A 17306-nucleotide genomic window follows, 5' to 3' on the forward strand; every position below is an offset into this window, starting at 1 on the left:
CCAGCAGGTTTCACACGAGCAATTTTTTCGTTTTGCTAGGGATGTGGGCGTGCAAATTTATTTCAGTACTCCAACAACAAATACTTGGGGCTTCCGTTCTTTTTCGTACCTAACGTGCAAGATTCGTGACACGAACAAGGAAACACGAATTTTGCCCATCTCTATTTGGCGTTAAATTGAGAAGCAACGGTTGTTTTCCAAAACGCCGAGCTCCTATGGGTTAATCGGTGAGGGGAAACATGCACTTGGCAGCCATTTAAAAAAAAAACAACCGTTATAGATGCTGCCTAAAATTACCAGCTGTTTCTTCCTACTGATTATGTTCGCCTGGTGTCTGAAATCGAGAAATCTTTGAATTTGAGAGAGCCACAGTTTGGCGGCGATGCATTTTGTCAAGGAAATTGTGAGACTTCAGATTTCAAGCACCAGGCGAACAGAAACACCCAACAGGTTTCCAACGAGCAATTATTTCGTATTGCTAGGGATGTGGGCTTGCAAATTTATTTCAGTACTCCACCAACAAATACAAAGGGATTTCGTTCTTTTTCGTGCCTAACGTGCCAAATTCGTGACACGAACAATGAAACACGAATTTTGCCCATCTCTATTTGGCGTTAAATTGAGAAGCAACGGTTGTTTTCCAAAACGCCGAGCTCCTATGGGTTAATCGGTGAGGGGAACATGCTCCTGGCAGCCATTTAAAAAAAAGACAACCGTTATAGATGCTACCTAAAATTACCAGCTGTTGCTTGCTACTGATTATATTCGCCTGGTGTCTGAAATCAGGAAATCTTTGAATTTGAGAGAGCCACAATGTGGCGGCAATGCATTTTGCTAAGGAAATTGTGAGATTTCAGATTTCAAGCACCAGGCGAACAGTAAGTCGTGAGAATGCCCCTTACAATACCAAAAAGTATATTTTCAGTATATTGACGGACGTCTCGCAGCGACCACAACGTGCTGTTTTGCCCGCTCTCTCAGTCATTGCCTCTAACTCCGCTCAAGCTATGGTGACCACCGGTGGGCAGGCACAGGATCGGGAGCAGAAGCCGGATGTACTGGATCCCACGTCGGCGGTAACCGGACTGCCGCAGAAGCGCTTTTACCGCCAGCGTGCGCACTCGAATCCCATTGCGGACCACAGCTTCGACTAGTGAGTAGAACCTGGTGAATGCGGAAGCGGGAGGCCGTTTAAATCCAATATTTTTCGTAGTCCCGCCCGTCCGGAAGATGTGGACTGGCGCCTGCTCTATCCGAGCATCCAGCCGGGTCAGCAGGTGAGCTTCGCGGACATTGGCTGCGGCTATGGCGGCTTCCTGGTCACTCTGGGCCAGATGTTCCCCGAGAAGCTCTCCATCGGCATGGAGATCCGCGTGAAGGTGTCCGACTACGTGGTGGACCGGATTGCGGCGCTGCGACACAAGAGCGGCGCTGTGGGGGCGTCGTACCAGAACATCGCTTGCCTGCGCACCAATGCCATGAAGTATCTGCCCAACTACTTCGCCAAGGGCCAGCTGGAGAAGATGTTCTTCCTCTACCCGGATCCGCACTTCAAGCGCGCTAAGCACAAGTGGCGCATCATCAACCAGGCCCTGCTCTCCGAGTATGCCTATGTGCTGAGGAAGGGGGTGAGTTTTGGGCACAAACGAAGAGTAAACAGCGTAACCATATTCCCACCCAGGGTCTGGTGTACACCATGACGGACGTGGAGGACCTGCACAAGTGGATTGTGGCGCACATGGAGGAGCATCCGCTCTACCAGCGCCTCACCGAGGAGGAGGCGGTATGTCAACTGTAGCTCCACCGGCAGCTCGATCACAAAGTAATGCTCCCCTTTTCAACCCACAGGAATCCGATCCCATCACCCCGAAACTCTACCAGAGCAGTGAGGAGGGCGCCAAGGTGGTGCGCAACAAGGGCGATCATTTCCTGGCCATTTTCCGGCGCCTCTAGGGCTCGCACATCGTATATTCTTCACATGTCTAGACACTATGATTAAGATTGCCGTAGATTAAAGTCCCAGATTGTTAAAGCATCCGGTTGAGTTGTCCCAGACCCTCGCAGGTGACCAGCGTCTGGCCGGAGGACTCCACTTCCACGTCGAACTGGACGCCGGTCAGCTGCTCGGCCACATGGATGGCGGTGCGCGTGTGATTGGTCAGCGGCCCGGTGCGCATGCTGGAGCGGCCTACGGCGAGGGCCATGTAGATGATAAGTTGGTCCTGCATATGGGCATCGACGCAGATCTCCTTGCGTATGTACTCGACCAGCTGGCAGGAGGCGTCCGAGCCGAGCAAGCGCCCATCGACCCGCTTCTCGCCCAGCGTGGCGGAGCCCAGGACACAGCCGCCGGACGTGTGGGCCGTCATCAGGATGCCGGCTCCGTTTTGGCGAGCCTTCTCCGGCAGATGCTTCACTGCTTCGATGCTGCACATTTGGTGCGGCCACAGGCGGTGGATCTCGCGCTGTGCCGTCTGCTGCATGTCCGTGGCAATGGTCCTGGGCAGGCGGCCGGCACAGAAGGCTACTCCGCTGACCAGCTGCAGGTGGCCGAAGTCCAGGAATTGACCGGCTAGCAGCTTCTCCACTGGCTGCACGTCCAACTGGCAGCTGCCCTTGCCGCTCGGATAGAAGCCGTACTGCTGCACTTGGAGATCGAAGCCCACCCCAAAGTGTTTTAGGTTCGGCAGCAGCACCTGCTCCATGTACTCCACCTGGGGGGCGAAGGCCACGTTTGTGCCTCCGGACACGTAGAGGCGTGAAGGGCGTCCGGCAAAGAGCAGGACGGGCAGGGCCATCTGGTAGATCAGGGTGATGCTGGCCGCCGTCTGCGTGTCCACGTGGTATGTGTCCCCGCCAATGGAGCGCGGCGTGAACTCCACTTCGGTGGAGAGCAGAGTGTTGCCCACCACATCCGCGTTGGCGATGTCCCGGAGCAGGTTCAGTCCATGCAGGTGCTGATGCGAGAGTCCCGGCTTTGGACGATTGGCCCGGATCTTGACCACGCGCACCGGTTTGCCCAGGATGCAGCTGAGACTCAGGGCGTTGCGCAGCACCTGTCCGCCGCCCTCCAAGTAGGAGCCATCGATCTCTACAAAGTCCTTTGCGTCCATTATCCAGTAGATTTTTTGATAGGCAGGAAGTTCCAGTTGCTTTTCTTGCAAGTTGTCACCAGAATGACTCGACTGGAATGCCAGGGGTTGAGATTAACAGATCCATTTAACTTTGTTAGATTCCAATCGGACCGGCGTTTCCAATTGATTGGGCAGTGTGCCCGTCGCTTCTTTCCCTATAAATGCCTTGCCACCACCGTAGACTGGTCCCTGGTCCCACATAAAGCGCGCTCTTTTTCGAACTGGACCGGTCACTCTGTACCAGCTGTAAACAAAACAGAATTAATGTAATTTCACATATTCAAAGAATAATATAGTATATATATATACATAAAAGCAACTATTAAACAATGGCTGTGTAAGTAGCACACCAGGCACTGTGTTTTGCCTGTGTTTATGTGTGGTTATCCGTATGTGCACTAATGCAAGTACGTGCCGCCTTTAGGAGATTTATTTATCTCTGACGTGCCATCGCCACGGTAATTATCTACTCCGGCCAGTGGTTTAACTGCTATTAACGTAGCGTTGGTGGTTCGACGGCGAATCACTTGCCGATTGAGCAATCGCACAGCGTCCGAGTTTGGCTCTCCTTCCATTGGAATCCTGAACAGTGGTCAAAGTAGAAACATTCAAAATATAATGGGGAATATCTATAAATATAGTAATAAAAATAATTGTTAAGTTTTTGTGATAATTAATCTAGGTCTTAAGTAGTTTTGTAATTCTTTATTTATAATGCACTAGTTTAAGAAAGTGTAGACAGTCATTTGATTATATATAAACTTTAGAGTCTGATAAAACTGGGTGGAATCCATAATTGGCAAGTGTCATCAACTATAGATGACATTGACGGAATAGGGCTTAGGACAGTGATGCAGATAGTATACATGACATTTGTAAGAAGGGATTTAAACTTAAAATACCGGAGGCACTTCCCAAAGAATTTAGATAACATTTCTGATACCCAGAAAACATTAAAAAAAAGAAATGTATTGTAAACATATATAATGCGACATTTTGCAAAAAATGATTTTCATAAAGTTCTTATTTTGCAAAGATACATAACCAGTATCACTAGTACAGTAAAGTTAAACATTTATCAACAAGTCTTTGCATCTCTCTAAAAAAACGGACATTTTCTAATTAATTATGAACAAGTTGACTGACAATTAGCGACAAGGGTTACTCAGCGCGGTTATTCCACTCGAGGAGTCATGGAAACCACAATCAAAACACCGTTTTGTTCATGTTCTAGATCCGCCGCTGGTGATGCAATTTTGCCGGCACTAACTATGGCACAGTGGACACTGGCAACAGGTGGATTGGGCGCCGAGTGCGTTGGTCTGCAACGCGACAAAGGCCAAGCTATGTATTAATTTCGTTATTACTTCTTGTTGGTGGCTTGGTAGCCATTCCAAATTAATGCCGGTGAGGGGTGTGGAAGTTGTTATAAAGGAGGTGGGAGAGATTGGATGGCTGCAAAGTACGGCAAGGTCGTGACGTTTTCTGCTAGTTAACCACATAGACGTATGTCTTTGGGAGTGGAGCATACAACTGCGGTCAGATTATAATTCAAAGCTATTTGCAATGGTATCTTAAATTTTATTGCTCTACTGCGGTGTTCCCACAGCTAGCTCAGACTTTGAACCTTTTTTGTTTTACTAAATAACAATAGATATTTTTTGTTCTAATTATAAAGGGTTAACTGGTAACATAACTCAACTAATCCTAATCTTTCAAAAGAAAAAAGCTTTGCATCTATTTTTGCAATTTACTGATTAAACTAAGGTTTGACGCATTAGAGAGAATTTGAATAGGTAGTTCCCGAATTGAAAAGAATATTGAAAACTAAACGTTGAGATAATCAGAAATCTTGCAGTTTCAACCATTGATTACTGAGTAAACTAAAAATTGAAGCATTATACTGAATATTAATAAGTAGTGGCAGAATTGGAAATTTATATTGGAAACTAGACGCTGAGATAACCCAGTGGGATAATCAGTAATCTTTCAGATCACTTTAGAGTGGATTTGAATAGTATGAAAATTATATTTAAATACTGCTAGCCAGACGTCAAGATAACACAGTGTAAATATGTGAGTACTTGCGGTTCAGTGCTACCATCTTGACCGCCACTGTGCGCACACTTGATAAGGAGGCACAGAGCTTCCAGTTCCAGTCGAGTCCAGCATTGAAGTTGCGCGCCATACGCGGTTAGCAGTTCACGCGCGTCAGACGTGTCTCGCTCTTGCTCTTGCTCTCTCCCTCGCTCTCTCGCCCCCGCGTTTGGTCCATTTATCCCAGCAGACCTGTTGCACGCTCTCTCGTTCCACGCGCTTCCAGTTGTTCTGTTTTTGTTATTGTTATTCCACTGGTGAGAGTGGTGAGTGCGTCGGGGAATTCGCAGATAAACAATGTGCGTCTTCTGCAAAAAACAGCATCTCGAAAACGTTTAGGAATTCGTTTGGGAATATCCATCAACGGATGAGTCAGCCACTTGAAAAATTAATGAAAATAAACTATTAAGGCTTGTGAAAAGAACTTACTGATAACGGGTTTTAGTGCATTGATAGATATATAATAAGTGGAAAAACAAACACTGAAACTGCGGACTCAACTTACAGGTGGCAACCCTATAGAGCAGCTCTAAAATTGGTCCACACGCAAAGTGGCATCGGAAACCTTCTAAGGATATTCGAGCTTAAGCCCAGGTAAAAACGCTAGTTCGCGCTGCAAGTTGCAAATAAAAGAAATTAACTTTAAAATTCCGAAACGAATTTTTAAACAGACAAAATTTGAGAGGAGTCAACACACATTCGGTTTCGAATTTTTTGCACAACCGCCGCTTACACACAATGGGTTCCATCAACTGCAAGGAGTACAAAACCACTGGCAGCACCCCCAAGAAAGAAAAATCTACAGGTAATTACATATATGACATATATCTTTTAAATTGCTAAATTTCAAGTTACAGAAACATAAGATTTTTTGCTGTACCCAAGTTATGTTCATCTATACTTTTTATAATGTGCGTCAGGCAGTTGTTATTCCTTAGAGGGGGCTTACATTTTTATAAAGTATTTAATTGCGACGAAACTGCAAGATTTTCTTAAGAATTGTTTTGACTAGTGTTATTTGTTTACTAAGATGAATAATAAATAAATATAAATAAATATTTTAGATTTCCATGAATTTGAACACATTCACTTTTTGATATATAATATATAAAGTTGGATTATAAAGTAGTTCCACAGTACTACTATCTGAATCCCATCTTGTCCTGACCGTAATTTGAAAAGTGTGTGGTCATGTCGTAGACGATCCGATATCCAACATTGCCGTGTGCCTTTTACCAATCAAACAAGGCCAAATGTTTAGAAATTGTGGTTGGGAGAATGGGAATGACCCGCCTTTGGAGGGGCGTTACCGGGTTGGGGGAGGGGGGTTTAGATAATTGTCTCAGCGGCATAAGTCCAAGATTAAGAAAAAGAGAGAGAGGCACGGACAGCGGGAGCGCGCAAATCGTTTGCTTTGCTGCTGCGTCATGGCCACAGCAGTTACCAGTTAATACCTATTGTGATGTAAATCCACATCTTTAAGATACTGTAACTGTATGATACTTCAGTAAATCTGATGAAAGGTATGTGGGGAAGGCAAGTCGAGGGTAATAAAATTAATATTTCAAATTCTAGACTATAAGATATTTATATATCACTGAGTTTTAAAATAAAGCCCCAAATAAGCAAGAGAGCTCTTAGTACCCGAATATTTGGGATCTTTGGAACACTCCTTCATAACACACGAAAACAAGGACCATCCTCGTGTGGCGTATTAAAATATATAATTGCCTTCTGGGATTATTATTATCAAAAACAGACTTCTGAACATTCCATAAAATAAACTGGATTTTCGTTTAAAAACCTTTTTGCCTTACATAAATGTTTGAATAAGAAACCGAATCCCAAAATCCCAGCTGACAAATGGTTTTTGTAAATTAAAATTAGTTACGAAATTGGAGAGCAGTTTTAGAGTAGCTTACCTATGGGTCACAATACAGGGTTCTCGCTAATCGATATCCACTGTACGCGCAGCTGTTGTTAGTCACCGCTATCGGCATGGTATTTTGCCCATTTTCGCCTTGCCTTTGCCTATTGCCTTCTCCGTTCTCTTGGGCTCTTCGTAGAGCCTCCAGTTCGCTTAAATTGGCGGCTCCGGCGGCAGTCTCCGATTCATTCGTCCGTCAACAGCCGGGGCTCAAGTGTTAGCCAGCTCTTAAAATCAGTTCAAATACTCTCTTAGCTTCGGCCTATCTTTTTCGTTGTTACCTGATTTCGTGAGTATAATTACTTTGGCGAAACTTGTTCTCATGCAATTGTTATTATTTTTATTTGGTCTGGCTTTTGACTCACTTGAATTGGACAAGGCCAACCGGTTTTATTTATGCGTGTCCGAGTGTTTGTGAGAAACCCAACTGTGGAATTAGCATGGCATATTATTGCTAATTAGAAACGAGAGTTGAAAGAGGTTAGAAACATACAGTGCAGGGCCGAAGATTTTGTTCATTTTGTATATTTAAAATATGCAGGAAGGCAGTCAAAAACAAATCAGTTAGTTTTGATTTCGAAATATGTATGTAGAATGTAAAAACATGTTCTTTGTTTGTCAATGCGCTGTGAATACGTTATTATAAAGTAACAGTTTCAAACCATCTGACATATTTTAAAATGTTCCTAAAAAAACAATAGTTAAAATATATTTTTTTATAATTATAGCTATTGATTCTTTTCTTTAAGTAACTAATTTTTAAACCATTTTGAAACTTAAGGAATATCCTAGAAAAATCTAAAGTGACTTGTAAAGCATATTAACTTTGGATATACATTGAATTTCAAGATTGCGTTAGAATTTATAATTAATGGATTAAGTTCTTATTAAATATATAGTTTTGTTGCCATTTCTAAGTTTTTAAATATTTAAAGGGAAATATTGCGAGTTTAAGCATACCTTCTTTTTCATCATGAAAGCATACTTTTTACTTCACTGTATGTGAATTTGGAATGACTTGCTATTCTTGTTGTTTGATGTCATGTCGAGGTTCCAAATGTTTAAACCACACGAGCATTTTCCCGCTCGACCGTAAAAAGCCCCATTATTGATGCTCAATAATGGTCGTATCAGCGATATTATATGCATACATCATAAAGCCAGTCACTTGAGATAGGGGCATGTAGACATAATGGCCATATCAGAACCGACTAGAATAGAGTGGAACACACGTTTACAGGTGTTTCGCTTATGGTTTATAGATGTTTCCCTCACCGTCTGGCTTTTCTGACTTTTCTTGATGACGTAGCAAGGTTCGGTTTCGTGACATTGAAGTAGGTCGGATGAGTCAATCGATCGGCGCTGGTCGCCTAGATCCGCTTTGTTGTGGCCGGGCAACCATCGATGGTAAAGTAGGCAGCTGCTACCTTCCCTCATCGTTTGTCCAAATATTTGTTCTGCGAATAAAATTTGTGCAATTAAATATCTAGTTCTGAAACGGATTTCTCATTTGAATCGCCTTTTATTTTAGTTTTAGATCCAAAAGTGTGAGAATTTTAACGATGCCATTTATTATTTTTTTCTCATTGACTTTATTATAAGCGAATTAAATACGTTATTTATGTATTTTAAGTGAACCATAATGTTTTGGTTACAAATTATTGTTGAACAACCCACTCGATTATTATTATCAGATCTCCCTAATTATTGTGTGTGACTTTACTAAGGTGATATACTACAGCTTCTTATCTCTGGCAATATAAATTGATTAATATTTATCCTCTGTGTGACGAGTATTTTATCTTTCTTCTTGCTGCTGGATCTGAACGTGTATTTTCCTCAGGGTTTTTCATATATTCTTATATTACTAATTAACGCCTAATTAATTCAATTTTGTTTTTGAGCCCTTGGTGGCCGCCAGAAGCTCCAGTCTGGTAATGGCATTATCGAGGAACCTGCGCTGCTCCTGCAGCTGTGGGAGGAGCTCCTCGGCGCTGAGGACGGGCTTCTGGAGGACGGGCTTCGTCGTTGCCGATCCAGCTGATTTCTCTGATTCGGCCCAACGGCTTTTTAGGCCGGCCACTCCCACGGAAGGCCTAAGCATGTCCAGCACACGTTTGATGATGGAGGGACTGGATCCCTGCTGCTGGTCCTGCTGGTGATCCTGCTGATGGTGGCTATGTTGTTGGTCACTGGCCACCACACTGTGCTGCGGAAACTCAGGCAAGGTTAGCAAGGGTCCCCAGAGGAAGGATCCCAATCCGGAGGGCGCCGGCGGAGCTATTTCCGCTGAGTGTCCTTCCAGCTGCTTTCCTTGGGAGGCAAACCGTCCATTTAGCAGCTCAAGTTGACGTTTTAAGTCGTCCAGCTTGTGCTGCAGGTGCTCAAAGTCAGCGGTCAGATTGATGGCCAGCCTCTGGGTGGTCTCGCCCTTGGAGATTCCCTCCAGGTTCTCTATTTGCAGACCCAATTGGTGATCTCTCAGCTGCAGGTCGTCAAGCATAAGTTGAGTCTCCGCTCGAGGCGGTTGCTCTAGAAAAAGCCTGGCAATCTCCGCCTGCAAAAGCTGTTTGTGGGTGCGCAGCGAGCTGAGCTCCAGTTCCTGCAAGCTGCTGAGATTCGAGCGAGCCAGGACTGATCCCAGGATCGTAAGCAGTGCCAGTCCCAGTCCCACAAAGACTTCCGAACGCGGGCGAGGCATTTTCTTGACTGACCTTAGATTTAGAACATTCTACCTGCGCAGCAAGCGGCGCCACTCCACTTTCCTTTGAACCTCTAAAGTAAAACTGGAAAATTTTCATGTGCCACACATCCACACATCTACACATTAGACCGTTATCTGTATCTGAATTTTCATCGCCGTTTCTCTTTGTTTGTGTCTTTGCATGATGGCCTCGCCAGGTGGTGCCGTGGGTTCGTACCAGTCCAAGTGCAGCACCCAGAGTCCCAGCACAACCATGTCGACGGAAGCCTCTTCGCCGGACTCCGAGTACACCAGTGCGGTGCGCGTGGACTGCAATGTGGCGGACCTGAAGGAGAACGAGATGCGGCAGGTGGACTTCGACGAGGACACCCGCGTGCTGCTGGTCAAGCAAAACGATCGCCTACTAGCGGTGGGAGCCAAGTGCACCCACTACGGAGCTCCGCTCCAGACGGGGGCCCTGGGCTTGGGTCGAGTCCGCTGTCCTTGGCACGGCGCCTGCTTCAATCTGGAGACGGGTGACATCGAGGACTTCCCCGGACTCGATTCCCTGCCATGCTATCGCGTCGAGGTGGGCAACAAGGGTCAGGTGTTGCTCCGGGCCAAGCGATCGGATTTGGTCAACAACAAGCGACTCAAGAACATGGTGCGACGCAAGCAGGAGGACCAGCGGGTGTACATCGTGGTGGGCGGCGGTCCATCGGGCGCCGTGGCCGTGGAAACCATCCGCCAGGAGGGCTTCACCGGTCGCCTGATCTTCGTGTGCCGCGAAGACTATTTGCCCTACGATCGCGTCAAGATTTCCAAGTCCATGAGCCTCGAGATAGAGCAGCTGCGATTCCGCGACGAGGAATTCTACAAGGAGTACGACATCGAGCTGTGGCTGGGCGTTTCCGCCGACAAACTGGACACGGCCCAGAAGGAGCTGCACTGCAGCAATGGCTATGTGGTGAAGTACGACAAGATATACCTGGCCACCGGCTGCTCCGCATTCCGGCCGCCCATTCCTGGCGTCGAGTTGGAAAACGTGCGCACCGTTCGCGAGCTGGCGGACACCAAGGCCATACTGGCTTCGATCACGCCCGAGTCGCGCGTCGTTTGTCTGGGCTCCAGCTTCATCGCCCTGGAGGCGGCAGCCGGGCTGGTCTCCAAGGTGCAAAGCGTCACGGTGGTGGGTCGCGAGAATGTCCCGCTAAAGGCCGCCTTCGGGGCGGAGATTGGCCAGCGGGTGCTGCAGCTCTTCGAGGACAACAAGGTGGTGATGCGCATGGAGAGCGGCATCTCACAGATCCTTGGCAACGAGGAGGGCAAGGTGACTGAGGTGGAGCTGGTGGACGGCACACGTCTGCCCTGTGACCTGCTCATCCTGGGCACTGGCTCCAAGCTCAACACCCAGTTCCTGGCCAAGTCGGGCGTGAAGGTCAACCGCAACGGCTCCGTGGACGTCACCGACTTTCTGGAGTCCAATGTGCCCGATGTGTATGTCGGCGGCGACATTGCCAATGCCCACATCCACGGGCTGGCCCATGATCGCGTGAACATCGGCCACTACCAGCTGGCCCAATATCATGGACGAGTGGCGGCCATTAACATGTGCGGCGGCGTGAAGAAGCTGGAGGCCGTGCCCTTCTTCTTCACCCTGATCTTCGGCAAGGGGATCCGGTATGCCGGACACGGATCCTACAAGGACGTCATCATCGACGGCAGCATGGAGGACTTCAAGTTCGTGGCCTACTTCATCAACGAGGCGGACACGGTCACGGCGGTGGCCTCGTGCGGCCGGGATCCCATTGTGGCCCAGTTTGCGGAGCTCATCTCGCAGGGCAAATGCCTGGGGCGTGGCCAGATTGCCGATCCCGCCACTCGGGAGGACTGGACCAAGAAGCTCGGCGAACCCCTGCCCCAAGTTCGCTAAATAATCAACTTTTTGTGTATTATCTCTGAGATTTGTTGTTATATTTGTATTGCAATCGTTGAGTATTCACTATATATACTCGTATGCAAAGCACTTGGGATGTGTAGTGTAACCTATCTGTGTATATCTATAATTGTAGTTCGTACGGGGGAGCTTCCTTGAGTTCCTGCCGCGGGTGCCACTTTTGGCTCTGAAAGATCGAAGATGTAAGCTTTTTATTCCCCTGCCCTTGCCACACAATGTATTTTTTTGAGTCATATTGGATTATTTTTGCTAAATAAAGTGTTTTAACGATTCCAGTTTAAATTATGCATTTTTGTAAATTCGTGTTTGGTGATTTCTGTGTTTATGCATCTCTCTGGACATGGACGTAATTAACTAGATTTTTTTCGATATCTAGTTCTAGTTGAGACTATTGAAGGACCAAAAGCAACTTTGATTAACCTGTTAAAAAATTTTGACTGGGTTTATCACACTTGATACTAAACAACTCTCAAACTGCTCTTATATATTCTGGTTTTACTCAGCATAACTGAAATATTCGCGTTGAAAGTCGAAATTACAAGTTTTAAGCGCACAACCCAATCGATCAATAATGGCCTCTCCATGTCGAAATCCTCAGCGAACCTTGAAATCGTGGCGCCTGCTGACCGAAAGCCTTAAGTTGTTTACCTTAAAGCTGGGCAGGAATCAGCAATTGGTATGGTTTAAGGTATGTGGCCGCCATTGGTTTGGAGTGTAACTTACCCATTTGCTGGCGGGCAGCTTCCGGGTCGTCGGCTGTTCTGCTTGGAAGAGCGACGAAACCTAAACGATTCGCTGGGCCAGTGCATCGCCGGCGTCTCCTTGATTGCCAGTGTGGTGCGGAGTTGTCACCTGCGCCTGGACGTCGACCGGATGCTACTGATCGTGGAGCACGGACAACTGGACGGGCAGCTTAAGATCCACGAGGAGCGACTCCGGGTGACGCAGTGCGAGCTGGGATGCAAGCGACAGGAGCTCTTCCACCAGATGACCGCTTCGGCCAGGATGGGCCAGAAACTGGCGATGGCCAAGGAGCGCAACCAGGAGCTGGAGCTGCGAAACCGCCAGCTGGAAGATCAGGTTAGAAATAGTGACGGATACATTTCCAACCCTATAAAGTATACATATATACTTTTGATTAGCATGACCGAGCGTGTTAATATGGCCATGTCTTTCTGTCCGGTTACTTAAAAATAGATCGGACCTCTATATCCCATAGCTGCCATAGGAACAATCAGGTCAATGTTGTTTAATTTCGCTGTTTTTTTTTTTTATAATTTTAAAAGTTTCTGGTTTTTTTCCCAAATTATGTTTTTATAGAATTAAGAGCCTATCCCGTGATTTGATCAAAATCGCTTGACTTTAGCCTATAGCTGACATATATTTGTCATACTGACCAAATGGTTCCATACCGATTATTCCCGCACTTTGGAAGAAATATTCTTTCCGTTATGTTATGTGTATACTGATCATGTAAAAAATCTAGCCGATCGGACGACAATATCCTATAGCTGCCAAAGGAATGATCGGGTAAAATGCATGTATGTAGGGTAGAGGTCGGCTATTCTGCCATAATTTTTTTAAAGCCATTTTTTGTTCATTATAGGCCTATTTGGTATAACATTATTTTTATCATTGGATGCGGGAAGTTTGCTTCCTTTTTGGTTAGTAACTTCTATTCTCACCTTAGACGCTGGACAGATCGGAGCTATTCGAGTCGCGGTGTGTGATGCTGTGCGGCCGGGCCTTTGACCTCAGTCAAGAGCTGATTCAGACCAGGATGCGGATCAACGACTTCGAGAACGCCTGCACGCAGCTGCGGAGGTTGGTGATTCGTTGGTGGTGCCCGTGCCCACTCTTCTAATCCAATTACACCTCCTTTGGCAGGCGCATCCTGGAGCTGAAGCTGCGACGCGTCCAACGGAGACGACTGCTCAGCGAGCTGGTGCTGCGGCTGCGAAAGGCCCAGGATCAACAGGTGCCCCCCATCCTATGGCGGCTCTGGCACTGCATGAGATTCCTGTGGAACTGTGTGGAGTGTTTGGGCCATCCCTCCGGCAAGTTGGATGCCATCAATTGGTTCATGGCGGGCTATTAATACTTCAATTTGTCCTGATTGTCTCCCCCGCGAATTTGTCTTCACGCGCCCTGATGGCCAACAGTGTGACCAGCTGCCCATCAGATTTTGTATTTTTAATAGTGTTCGCTAACGTCTATTTTATGATTGAAATAAAATACCAATGAAAAAAGGCACCAGAAATCCATGGCCAAGTGCATATTCAAGTGATTGGATTGGTGCAGATTCCGGATTTGTTTCTTGTTCGTGCACGTGCAAATAGCTAATAAATGCGCCGTGCCTGAGCCGAGCTGAGTGGAGTGGAGCGGAACCGGACCGGTGGACAGCCGACAGCGGACAGGCCATGGATCAATTCTCGCACGACCTGACGCTGGCTCTCGAGGAGACCTCCCTGATGGACAGGGCGAGTGGCGTCGGAAGGTGGGGCTCGCGTCGCCGGACACGTTCCACGGGCAATCTGCGTAAGTAGCAACAAATCGGAACAGATCACCTCTGAACCCGATCCTGACCCCGATCCCGGTAATTCTTCTGCTGTGTGCTTAGCTTGCGCCCCCCAGCCCACGGAGGACTCCTCGAGCAGTCCCACGGACACGCTGAATGCCCTGGGCCACCATGGGCACCATGGACATGCACATCACCCCCATAGCCACACCCATGCCCACCCCAATGCCAACGTGGACGGGCTGGACACACACAACCTCAAGTTGCCGGCCAGCGACTCGGACGAGAAGGCCCCGTTGACCTTGCCCGGAAGGATGGGCGCCCTGGAGTCGGACTCGCTGAACGAGACCACCTTCAGTCCAGCCAGGTAGGATGCGCACCCCCAACTGAGCACCTCGTTTGATCCTAGCAACCCAACAACAACCAACAGATTCTACAAGCCGAACTCGCGCAGGAAGCGCAAGATCAAGCGCATGTCCATGGAGTTCGAGTTCAGCAAGGACACGCCTTCACCGCACACCTTCGCCGAGTCGCCGCTGCAGCCAGGTCTCCTGAGCGGTAGCACCACCGTCACCGGAACCATTCGCAAGCGCCTGCTGAAGATGGACGCCACTGGGCACCACCGCTCGCATCTGTTCTTCTGCGGCAAACGCAAGCGCTCCAACCGCGATCGCTACCACGAGCAGGAGTCGGCCAAGCTGTACGCCTCCTCGCCACACTGGCAGTTGGAGGAGCAGCATCTGCAACAGCAGCACAGTCACAGCCACAACCATCACCAGCAGCAGCGGATGCGCCCGCGGAGCTACTCCTCCACTTCGAAGCCACTCAGCGATCGCCTGCTGCCGCTGAACAAGGGACTGCTCTGGAAGATCAACCGCATGGCTGCCCAGGGACAGCAGGCCGTGCCTCCCACCCAAAAGACTGACAACCACAAGGACAAGGACTTGAAAAAGGACCACCACCAGCCAGAGATGGCGGTGGAGCTGCCCAAGCAGAAGGCCGTGCCCAAGAAGGCGCCGCCGCCGCCAAGCGCTGAGGCTGCCTCCGCCTCCGCCATCGCCATCGGCAACCGGAACTCCTTCAGTATGGACACCATAGTGCCTGTGACCGATATCGATGCCTTGCTGCTGAGCACGCCACCAACTGCTCCGATGCTGCGCAAGAAGACGCCTCAGGTGTCCGGCTACAACAGCAGCAGCTCCTCCAAGACGACGCACCGCCGTCGCCGCTTTAACACGCTTCCACAGCCGCCGCTGCAGTTGCAGGCCCAAGCCGCCCAGTCCATGGACTGTAGCGAGCTCTACGATTTCCTCAGCTCCAGTTCGCTGAGCTCCTCCTCGGACAGCGAGGCCGAGGTGGGCGGACATCGCCGGCACGACACCGATCGCGAGGGCGACGACGAGCTGACCGATTGGCCGGGCAACGAGTTCGGACCCGGAGCCAGGTACGATCCCAAGAGGAAGCTCACCAAGAAGTCACTACTGCCTCAAATTCGGTCGGATGACACCATTGGCGAGGATGACACCCTGATGTCGGGCACCGAGGCGGGGGCGGTGGCAATGGAACCGCCACCGAAGAGTCCTGCCCACCAGCTACCGGAATCTCTGCAGGATCTGTCCCGCTTTCAGCCAGGCGTCTCCGAGCCCATTGAGATTTTAAACGCCAGCTCGGAGATGGAGACAAATGCGGACGGCACCACCATGCCCCATGCTCCCCGGCAAATCGAGAGCGAGATGTCCGGCGAAACCTCGAATCCGTTTCTATCCTCGTCGCCGCCAGGACAGGGTCCTGTTCCTGGGCAGGGGGTGCGCGAGATACGCGCTGGGTGTCGCCGCATCAACGGCGAACGACCCGGATTCAGCATCAAGATGAGCGTGAACGAGCGCATCGCCCGGTTCCTGCAGGACCCGCAACAGACACAGATCCGGCTGCCAGATATCGAGCTGTACGAGCCCGACAGCATGTGCAACCTGGCCACGCTCTACTCCCTGACCATGGTGGTGGAGCGCGGCTGCACGGTGCTTACTAAAACCAGGTGAGTACAATGGGAATGGGCTTTCCAAATGACAAGCTAGACATCTAAATTGTTCACTCCTTGCAGGAACACTACGCAGGTAGTGAGCGTGGATCATCCCCACCAGCAGGGTCTTCAGCCGCGTCCCGATCTTTTCGGCGATTTCAAGCGACGCTGCTACGGGGAGGAGGAGCAGCAGCAGCAGCAGCAGCTTCAGCTTCAGATCCACTTCCAGCAGGATCCCGGGACTCAGACTCAGCCCCATAAATGAGATACGTTAATCAAAACTAGACGAACTAGACCAATCCCCAGCAAATGCAGATGCGGAGCCGGAGGCATCACCACTCGGAGTAAAACTCCTGATCTGATCCTGATCGTGATCCGCAACCATCGCTGGGGTGGAACAAACCAGTAAACCGTAAACTAAGAATGCTTTTAGCTTGTTTTTGTGAAATCTGTTCTATGTACATAAGTTGCATCGGTCCGTGTATATACTAACTTCATTTGGGGAAGGCGTCAGCCCTTCGGATCCCAGATCGCGTCGGTCCCTTTTCCTTGTCGCACACACTTGGTAGCAAGCGAGATGGCACGTTCCAGAATGAGGGAGAAAGAAGACCGACCGGAAGCCGTTGACAGCCGTTCCACTGTACAAAATATAATTTGTAAGACCTCCAGCGAATATGAATATAAGAAATATAAATGTGTGGTCATTACCGAATCGATTAGTTTTGGATATTTCGGGGATGTATATAAGTGTACTGTGTATTATCGCTGATTGCAAGAATTCTGATATAATAATTAATATATATGTAATGTTTGTAATGTACGAAAGTGAAGTAAGACAATCAGCTTGAAAAATATGCAATGGATTTTGATTCGAAATGCAAGTTTGTTACATCGGTTTTAAAATACAGCGGTTAGGAAAAAGCTGCCTGTTGGAGCTTTACAATTTGTAGGGGAATTTATAATTTCCATT

General features: G+C 48.4%; 6 protein-coding genes across 10 annotated transcripts; 4 read left to right on the top strand and 2 right to left on the bottom strand.

The window, feature by feature from the left end:
- Positions 1 to 925: 925 nt before the first annotated feature.
- Positions 926 to 2035, top strand: LOC128264715 (tRNA (guanine-N(7)-)-methyltransferase). Its single transcript, XM_053000354.1, has 4 exons — positions 926 to 1153; positions 1214 to 1628; positions 1682 to 1783; positions 1849 to 2035. Exons 1-4 carry the CDS (start codon positions 1008 to 1010, stop codon positions 1951 to 1953), a joined length of 768 nt encoding a protein of 255 aa, XP_052856314.1. The 5' UTR covers positions 926 to 1007; the 3' UTR covers positions 1954 to 2035.
- Positions 1926 to 3113, bottom strand: LOC128264714 (RNA 3'-terminal phosphate cyclase). Its single transcript, XM_053000353.1, has one exon. The coding sequence runs from the start codon at positions 3111 to 3113 to the stop codon at positions 2028 to 2030; it is 1086 nt and encodes a 361-aa protein (XP_052856313.1). The 3' UTR covers positions 1926 to 2027.
- A 2225-nt stretch (positions 3114 to 5338) lies between these two features.
- On the top strand, positions 5339 to 12080 carry LOC128264713 (apoptosis-inducing factor 3). 3 transcript variants are annotated; one of them, XM_053000350.1, is made up of 4 exons: positions 5339 to 5497; positions 5739 to 5825; positions 5903 to 6036; positions 10060 to 12080. In XM_053000350.1, exons 3-4 carry the CDS (start codon positions 5970 to 5972, stop codon positions 11772 to 11774), a joined length of 1782 nt encoding a protein of 593 aa, XP_052856310.1. In that variant the 5' UTR covers positions 5339 to 5497; positions 5739 to 5825; positions 5903 to 5969; the 3' UTR covers positions 11775 to 12080. The 3 variants fall into 3 exon arrangements, with proteins under 3 accessions (XP_052856310.1, XP_052856309.1, XP_052856312.1); XM_053000349.1 differs by having other exon boundaries at positions 5339 to 5825; XM_053000352.1 differs by lacking the exons at positions 5339 to 5497; positions 5739 to 5825; positions 5903 to 6036 and adding an exon at positions 7311 to 7447.
- LOC128264716 (uncharacterized) lies at positions 8896 to 9874 on the bottom strand. Its single transcript, XM_053000355.1, has one exon. It carries the CDS (start codon positions 9857 to 9859, stop codon positions 9041 to 9043), a length of 819 nt encoding a protein of 272 aa, XP_052856315.1. The 5' UTR covers positions 9860 to 9874; the 3' UTR covers positions 8896 to 9040.
- A 76-nt stretch (positions 12081 to 12156) lies between the features above and the next one.
- Positions 12157 to 14058, top strand: LOC128264717 (uncharacterized). Of its 3 annotated transcripts, none has more exons than XM_053000356.1 (4): positions 12157 to 12486; positions 12540 to 12878; positions 13489 to 13622; positions 13686 to 14058. In XM_053000356.1, the coding sequence occupies exons 1-4, from the start codon at positions 12370 to 12372 to the stop codon at positions 13894 to 13896; spliced, it is 801 nt and encodes a 266-aa protein (XP_052856316.1). In that variant the 5' UTR covers positions 12157 to 12369; the 3' UTR covers positions 13897 to 14058. The 3 variants fall into 3 exon arrangements, with proteins under 3 accessions (XP_052856316.1, XP_052856317.1, XP_052856318.1); XM_053000357.1 differs by having other exon boundaries at positions 12157 to 12474; XM_053000358.1 differs by lacking the exon at positions 13686 to 14058 and having other exon boundaries at positions 13468 to 13580.
- Positions 14059 to 14100: 42 nt separating this feature from the next.
- LOC128264712 (uncharacterized) lies at positions 14101 to 17048 on the top strand. The gene is made up of 4 exons (XM_053000348.1): positions 14101 to 14336; positions 14419 to 14683; positions 14747 to 16351; positions 16418 to 17048. Exons 1-4 carry the CDS (start codon positions 14219 to 14221, stop codon positions 16599 to 16601), a joined length of 2172 nt encoding a protein of 723 aa, XP_052856308.1. The 5' UTR covers positions 14101 to 14218; the 3' UTR covers positions 16602 to 17048.
- Positions 17049 to 17306: the final 258 nt, after the last annotated feature.

The sequence above is a fragment of the Drosophila gunungcola genome, unplaced genomic scaffold, assembly GCF_025200985.1.
Source record: "Drosophila gunungcola strain Sukarami unplaced genomic scaffold, Dgunungcola_SK_2 000076F, whole genome shotgun sequence".
Classification (NCBI taxonomy): Eukaryota; Metazoa; Arthropoda; class Insecta; order Diptera; family Drosophilidae; genus Drosophila; species Drosophila gunungcola.